The following is an 8281-nucleotide window of genomic DNA, read 5'->3' as shown; positions in this document are numbered from 1 at the left end:
ACTATTTTGGGATGTGTGAACTCTTGCATTGGTGTCCCCCCTTTCACTGGGAATCTTGGAATTAAGAAAAAATAGTGCTAATTCTAACTTTCCAAGCAGTGATTTCACCATGGTGCTAAGACCCATTTAAGAACATAATTTACAAGTGTAGTGCAATACGTACCTGTGACAGGGCACCAGCCCCGGGGCAACTCCGTGACTTAGGTTGCCTGTCATTACCACTTTGTCTCTCTAATGCTTGGAGCATTACTGACCTGAGCATGAGCTGCAGGACTCTAGGCCAGGCATGATGACACTGCCTCACACAGATCTTGTGGCTCTGCAGGTTTTGTTACAGTAGAACAGTCACTGCCGCTTCCAGGACAGGGATGCTGCACATCCCAGGCCAGGAGCATGCTGCTGCAGTCAATCCATGTGCATATTCCACTGCATGTCCCTCTGCAAAGGCACATCCCTGAGAAACAGCAACAATTTGGTCACCAGCTCTGACCTTTGCATTTTCCTAAAGCCTGTCTGATGGCCAAAGAAATGTAGCAAGACTGGGACTGGGCTTGTTTCCAGATGGACTCTGGGATATTTAAACAACTTTTCCTATTTCTGTTTTGCTTGTTTGTTTTCTCCTCAAGCCTGTCCTGTGTTTCTGTCTCTTGCCATTCAGGCCTTCCTTTTAAAAACTCACCTATCCCTGAAATAAAGAAACACAAGAAGGAAATTTGCAGTTGGAAGGCCAGTGCTCTGGGCACTGCCTGTTGGGACTGTGTCCCCTCCCTGTGAATTTCTCTCCTTAAAGCTGCAAGTTTCATGCAGAGATGAAACTCCTCAAGCTGAAAGGTGTCTGATCCCACTCGACATTTTTAACTCCTGAGAGTAGGGTCAGGACCATTTGTGTTGTGGTACTAACAGGTGATTTCCCAGCAGGAACAGGAACAGTTCCTAAAATTAAAAGTGGAAGCTTAGATGATTTTTCCAAGCCCAAGTTTGGTAAGGGAGGGTTCTGGGAGGGGATTTGTCTCCTTTTCTGTGGAGAACAGAGGGATTTGAGCTGGTCCAACCTTGCACAGGGCCAGGAGCTGCCACGCCTGGTGGGAGCTTCATGCTGCTCCTCAAAGCGACTTATTTATACTGTGCCTAATCTACAGCCCATCTCTTCTTGTTCTGTTCTGCTTCATTCCAGACTTCTTGTTCGAGCTGGCAAAAAGCAACAACCAAATTTCTCACTGTAACCACCCCCAGAATGAGTTTGTGCTGTAGATACTGTTTTGTAATTCCACTTTCCCTTCACATGCAGAGCGAACCCATAATCACCCCTCGAAGCTATTTAACCTCTTACATTTACACACTAATGGAAAGCAAAGATATTACATGCACATAGTTAGGCTAAAAAAAAAAAAAAAGAAGATGCACAGGATGAGGTAGGCTGTTCACTCTTCAGAAGGGTTTTTTTTCTGGAATATTGAGTACATATTAGCCAGCAGAAAGGATTATTTTCTGTCGTGTGTGTGAGCGCGTGGGATTTTGGTTTCAATCACAAGAATAAAAAAGGTTGGGTTGGATGAGGTATGTCTATTTTTAATGCTGAAAACTGCATTAGTTGTGCATTTTTATATACAAATTCTTACTATTTTTTTTTAAAATTTGCCTCTAGTATCTTCATTTCTAACCTAGTATATAGAGGTTTTTAGTTTTGTAAATACTACATGCACTGTCCTAGTAAAAGTTGGTTTAAAATGCACTCTTTGTGACCCAAAACTGACCTGCTCTTCACAACTAAAACTGCAGTACTTGATTGTATTGACAAACATCAATAAAACTTACTGTATAGAGGGTGGGCTCAGCTGTGCTTTGTCCTGGGACTTAATCTATCTCATACAGTTCTCTTACACTGTATTCCCACCTCAAATCGTCTCGCTCATTCCCAGCACATTCCCTAATTAACAGCCTTATGCAAAACATTATTGCATGCTTCTTGTGATTAAGACTCCAGAAATTCAGTTTTAGAAAAGGTTGAAATCCATATCCTTACAGCTGGTGATTTTTAATTTGAGTGACTCAAGTTGAATTCCCTTAGGAATTCCCTTTCCTTTCCATGTGTTTTTTTTCTCATAATTTTTTTTATCCTACATCACACACCTTGTGCACAGCCAGCCTCCATCCTGAGTGAGTCAGGAACACTCAAAACTGGTGACTTACCTGTAAAGCACCTTCACAGGCGCACAGTCCAAACAGAAGAATTTTCCCACCTGATCTCAGCTGGCAGAGGCAAAACTTTTCCAGGGAAGCTTGGCTGACACACAGGCACCTTCAAAAGCTCATTCCAAGGAGCAAGCCATCCTCCTGCCTAATGAGGCTCCAAGTGAATTCCCTGGTCTCTGCACCATCATCACATGCTGGATTTCAGCACCTGAAGTCCCTCCACAGGCTAAGGAAAAGGGGCCTTTCCAAAGGCCCTCCCTGCAATGCCCAGCATCAACTCACCCTTGTACCAAGAACCACTCCTGGTCCTCTTGGCACTGAGGATGCACAACCTCATGACTGGAGTGAAAACACCAAAGCAGTGGCTACTTAACAAAGATAACTGAGGGATTTTACTTCTTTCCAAGGAAACTAGGGCTTTAGTCTTTAAACAGGAGCTCTTTGCTTGTCAGGAGTTCCAAACATTTAAAATTATAAATCTGCTTCTTCTTTTAAAGAAAAGAAAAATATCTTCTTTTACATAATTACATTAACCTGGTAGCCCCTCTGGCAGAATAATGTAGAAAACCTGATATTTTACAGCACAATACAAAAATATACAACAGACAAAAATTCCACATATTCCCAAGACAAGAATCCATTTATACAAGGAAAACCCATTTAGAGCATCACACAAAAGACTGGAACTTGAAGGAAGCAGACTACAGGGAAAACTGGAAGGACCTGTGGCAGCCAGATCCCGCCATGTGCATGCAGCCTGACACAGCCACCATGTGCTGACACCACTGGGGAGCACCATGGCCATTTCCCAGTGTCACAAGACATACTGGAGAAATAACAAGAGTTACACTGTCACATTTAAGTTTATAAACATTTCCATATGATGACTTTTTGTTTTCAATATTAAAAAGTTTCCAACCCTTTCTAGATGTGCCATTCCCAAGCTGTTTCTCCCTTTTTGACCAGCTCCACTAGGAAAAGGTTTTAAATGTAAAATTCTGGAACACAGTTTTTGCTAGAATGTTCTTGGCCACCAGCACCAGCTTCTTTTAAATACTGATGTCCCCAATTAACCCACCTTTCCCTTTAATTTTGGGGCAGTTTTTACCAAGTACAGAGGCTAAGAGTGTGATAAGTGACCTCCTGCATCCTACTCAAGTCACTTTGTGGCTGTCTGCAGCAGAACCAGGCATTCTATCCCTGTACTACCTCCACTCCCAGATCTGCACTCCACAGAAACTGGACTGTTATGTGGATCTGTTTCAGTTTGGGATACTCTGTAATTTAAACAGGAATGTCACCTGGTGCTCTGGGCATATACGGGATGCATGGATTAGGAACACGGGAGCAGCCAGAGTGGCTGCAGCAGTGTAACAGCAGCTGTGCAAGGGGGCACAAATACAGCAGGTGCCTGCTGGATCATAGGGTCAAAGACCAGGAAGAGAGCAGCAATTAGTGACACCCTCTCCCAGCAGGGACAATGAGCCAGCCAAGATTGTCTGCAGGCATCAAAGGTCTCTCACAGAGCCATCAGCAATGCAAAGAAATCCCTTCTCCCTTCACTGGCCCTTCTCATTCTGCCTTTAAGGCAACAAACCTTCCCAGAAATCTACACTCCATAATCCTAATTCAGCATAGGTGACACCTGGGCCACCAGGCCTCTCTGGTGACTCTTGTGACATCCCTTATTTGGCCAGCTGAGGATGACCTGCTGCTGTACCAGGAGTGTGGATCCTCCCAAAGCCACTGGACAAGCCACTGACCACCAAAACAGCCCATGGACACAGGAGCAGAGTAAAAGAGGGAAAATGTTTGCAGATTCAGACACCTGCCAGTAACTGCAATGACAAATGGCACAATGGTGGACAAAACAAGCAGCAGAAATCCTATGGAAATGAGACACTTATGTACACTGAGGGAGCTTCACCCACTGTCCAAGTGCAGCCACTTCCCGGCTGATCTGTGACTGAAGGGGATGTCCCCTCTTTTCCAAGCTGGCGCTGGCTCCCAGCTCTCAGCAGCAAGCACCCTTCCCAGGTGAGGCTTGCTGGCGTTGGCCGATGGTGCAGATCCACCACTGGGTCTGACCGGAGAAGCAGAGCTGACCATCCCTTCGCCTTCAGAAAAGCCCTGGTGCTGCCCCAGAGCTCAGAGCCGCTGGCAGTAGAGTTCATAGAGGCTCTTGGCCATCCTCTGGGTCTCCTGGAAAGCCTCACAGCTCTGCTCCCAGCTCGGGGGCACCTGCTCCTCCCCGTAATAGGCACCAGCAATGGCCCCTGCCATGGTGGCGATGGTGTCTGTGTCTCCCCCCAGGGAGATGCAGAAGATGATGGTTCTCTGCAGGGCGTTGTAGTGGTCAGGAATGTCAGGATCAGTGTCCATGCAGCGCAGGAAGGAGTAAATGGCAGTGGGGACGGAGCGCAGTGCAGCGATGCCATTGCCTGGAACACACCCCGTCAGTACCCTCTGGGCTTCCATCCTTTTCCCTTCCTACTGCAACTTGATGTTGCCAGTAACTTTCCATAACGATATCATGGATTTTACCAGGAAAATGTGCATAAGTTTGTCTCTCAGAAACTCCCCAGTTCCCCAGTACCACTCACATCCTGCAGAGCAATTCCCAGTTACCCGTACAGCCTGGCCATACACATCTACTCATTCCCATTCAACATGATGGTCCAATAGCCCTTAAAGAGATCTTGGAATGCTAAGAAACGTTAAGCAATGTAAATTTCCCTTAGCAAGACATTTTTTTCATATCAATACATAGAGAAAATCACTGGGTTGAGATTCAGAATTCCTGACTGGTAAGCACAGGCTGCTTTTTCAGCATATTCTGTACCTGACAGGAAGCACAGGCTGAAGAGGAATCTGGGGGAATCTACATCTACCAGGCTTGCTGAGTTAGTCCTGCTTCCAGCTTTCCTAATGCTTGTACTAAGAAATGTACTCACCCAGCTCAAACAATACATCTTCTTTGGGAACACTGCTGAGCTCCAAAAATTCCTTGATTTTCTTTAGACGCCTGGAAAATGGTAAATCCTCAAACCCCAGCCTGCAAAGAGAGAGTGCAGTCAAGAGGAGAGAACATGAAGAGTCAGAACAAATCACCACAGCAGGGTTGGGGCTTTCCCCAAGCTACTCACGCTCGGGCATCACTGAGAGACTTGTCATTTGCCTCCACGTGTTCCATGTGGCAGATGAGCTGCTCCAGGAAGGTTTCCCTGCTGAGCCCTTCCTGCAGTGCCAGGTGCACAGCCAGGGCCTGCAGGATGGCCCCATTGTAGCCCAGGGAGTTGGCGTGGGTCAGCTCTGCACTCAGCTTCGCAAACTGCCAGAGAAACCCCAGTGTCAGAAAAGCTTCCTGGGACACTCCCCTGGCAGCAGGGACACCCAGAGAAGCCCAGAATGTTCCATTACCTTCTTGACATCCTGGACATCAGAGTAGACAAGGGAGATGCCGGCCACTCTCATGGCCCCGCCATTCCCGTAGGAACCCTTCCCATTGAACTGGGCTCTAGCGGGCTCAAACACGTCATTGCACTTGGGGCTCAGGAGCTTCTTGAAGACATTGACCACGGCCATCCCATAGCCCCTGTTGGGCTCCTTCTTGTATTCCTCGGCAAACCTAGTGTGGGCAGGGTGGGAAAACACCTAGTCTGTTACTTGGGGTTTGTGATTGGATGAAGCCTCTTGCTAAAGTGAATTAATAACACACATGTAAATCAGTGACAGCCAGGGCTCAGTGATGCAGTTCTGCAGGGAAACAATTCCCAAAGAACAGTGTGAAAGAAGGATATATAAACATCACCTTCCATAACCCACTTGTTTCCCTCTCAACTCTGCCTCAAAATAGAAGCAAACTAGAAACATTACCAAGGGTCACAACCACAAAGAAAGTCTTTTGTTCAAGTTCAATGGAAGAGTTTTCTAAACAAAGAAATGCTTTCCCTTAAGTGGAACCAAATGCTCTCAGGGCTGGGGATTCAACAGGGAAACGGATCATAAACAAATTCAAGCTGAGCTCACTGCTATTCTCTCTCTAAATTAAGGGCAGTACAAACATAAATAGCAACAAATAAACATGAAACAAAATGTTTCTGGACTCTCTAAGCATTCTCCTCCCCAAAGGTGAACACACACAAAGCTGACACACAGTAGCACTGCCCTGTCAAGGCAGCTTCAGACTCCACACTGAAGCTGACGCTGCTGCACAGTCCAAGGCATGGCAAAGCAACAACAAACTAAAGGATTAACCACCTCTTTCCTAACTTTTTCCCCTCTAAATATTAGTAATTAGAATTAGTCTGCCTCAGGCCCTGACCCCTTCCACAGACAGTCACAGTGATGGTTACACCTTCAGGAAGCCTCATCCTCACCTCTTGGCCATGTCAACCTCATCGAACTCCTGCTTGGCCAGCAGTGACTGCACCACCGACCTGCTCATGGCCGTGTCGTCCGTGTATGGCAGCAACTCTGCAACGGGAGGGCAAAGATTGACACCAGCAGCCAGGGACAAACTGCTTCTGCCCTTTGCCAGCACCACCCTCATCTCCAAGGCCTGACTGCCACAAATTGCCTGGAACAGCTGTGGTTGTCCCTGGATCCCTGGCAGTGTCCAAGGCCAGGTTGGACGGGGCTTGGAGCAACCTGGGACAGTGGAAGGTGTCCCTGCCGATGGCAGGGGGTGGAACTCGATGATTTTTAAGGTGCCTTCCAACTCAAATCTGTCTGGAATTTAAGTTCCCCAGCACGCTGAGGTTGACACTGCTATGGTTGTCAGAGTAAGGAGACACAGCCAGGGAGCTACATCCACAGCTATAATAACACAGAATATACTTCAAGGTTAGTAAGAGCCAGGAGAAAATGTATGACATCCAGAGGCATATATATGGACAAGAGTCAGGCCAACACAGAATCACAGATTTCCAGGATGGTTTGGGCTGGAAATGACCTTAAAACCCACCCTGTTCCACTTTCCTGACATGAGCAGGGACACTTTCTACTATCCCAGGTTGCTCCAAGCCCCATCCAGTCTGGCCCGGAACACTTCCAGGAATGGAGTAGCTACACCTTCTTTGGGTAATCTGTGTGTCAGGGCCTCTCCACCCCCATAGGGAAGAATTCCTTCTGAGTATCCCATCTAACCCTCCTCTCTGGCAGTGGGAAGCCATTCCCTGTGTCCTGTCACTCCAGGCATTTGTCAATAAACTCAATCTTTCCTGCAGACTCCTCTCATGCACTGGAAGGCTGCAATCACTTCCTAAGAGCTGAATAACAACTCTGTTCTTCTCTCGCTCTTCTACTCAAGTTTTGGTACCACTGCTCACTGCTGACACCCCAGCACTGTCACACCCATTCACAGCACACTCCACCTCAGCACCCTGGAGTAGGAGCAGCGCGCCGAGCAGGGCAAACCACAGGTCCCTCTGCATCAGCGGCGTCCCTAAGGAATTCCTAGGAAATCAGGAATGGGTGTTGAATCCCCACAGCACAGGGGCCCAGAGCAGGGCAGGGGACAGCCAGGGCAGTCACAGCTGAGAATGTCCCATAACCAGGTGAGGGGTAAGGACCTGGGAGTCCCACGTTTCAGTGGAGCAGAAGTGTTGCAGGTTTTGCAGGTTGGGCGCACCCCAAAGCCTAGTCCTGGGAGTGCTGAGGGAGTAGGGCACAAACATCCCAAAGCCAGAACACCCAGGGGAGTTCTGGGACCTAACCCGAACCTCTGGGGTGCCGAGTCCCGTGCGGGGTTTGTGAAGGGGGACCAGGGGATGTGCCGCGCTCCCCCCCCCACGCACCTCCACGTGTGCTCCCCGCCGCTTCCCCTCCCTCCTCAGGCGGCGCCGGTTCCAGCCCTTTGAGGAAACTCAGCAGCTCCGGCAGCTTCACGACGCTCCTGCCTTCGAAAACAGCTCCCAGGCAATCACCCAACAATGCCCCGGCCAAGCAGCCCCGGAACCGAGCGAGGCCCGGCCGGGGACGAGCCAGGAGCTGCCCGGGGCCTGAGGCAGGACCCGCCGCCGCCATCTTGCCGTGCGCGGCGCCTTCTCCCTCCGGGCCGCCAGGGGGCAGTGTGCACACTGCCCCC

The 8281-nt window shown here is 48.6% G+C and overlaps 1 protein-coding gene across 1 annotated transcript; it reads right to left on the bottom strand.

Moving 5' to 3' along the window:
- Positions 1 to 1566: 1566 nt before the first annotated feature.
- ADPRS (ADP-ribosylserine hydrolase) lies at positions 1567 to 8241 on the bottom strand. The gene is made up of 6 exons (XM_015649173.2): positions 7992 to 8241; positions 6573 to 6669; positions 5614 to 5821; positions 5340 to 5524; positions 5148 to 5248; positions 1567 to 4634 (listed from the first exon to the last, which is right to left on the bottom strand). The coding sequence occupies exons 1-6, from the start codon at positions 8218 to 8220 to the stop codon at positions 4342 to 4344; spliced, it is 1113 nt and encodes a 370-aa protein (XP_015504659.1). The 5' UTR covers positions 8221 to 8241; the 3' UTR covers positions 1567 to 4341.
- Positions 8242 to 8281: the final 40 nt, after the last annotated feature.

Source organism: Parus major, chromosome 23 (assembly GCF_001522545.3).
Source record: "Parus major isolate Abel chromosome 23, Parus_major1.1, whole genome shotgun sequence".
NCBI lineage: Eukaryota > Metazoa > Chordata > Aves > Passeriformes > Paridae > Parus > Parus major.
This window is presented reverse-complemented; position numbering and strand designations above follow the sequence as displayed.

Excerpts from the sequence above, each read along its gene's own strand:
- ADPRS (XM_015649173.2), bottom strand. The coding sequence starts at position 8,220 with ATGGCGGCGGCGGGTCCTGCCTCAGGCCCCGGGCAGCTCCTGGCTCGT. Across the intron at positions 5,525-5,613 it reads ATGTCCAGGATGTCAAGAAG|TTTGCGAAGCTGAGTGCAGA; the intron begins GTAATGGAACAT and ends TTTCTCTGGCAG. Across the intron at positions 4,635-5,147 it reads AGATGTATTGTTTGAGCTGG|GCAATGGCATCGCTGCACTG; the intron begins GTGAGTACATTT and ends GGTGTGTTCCAG.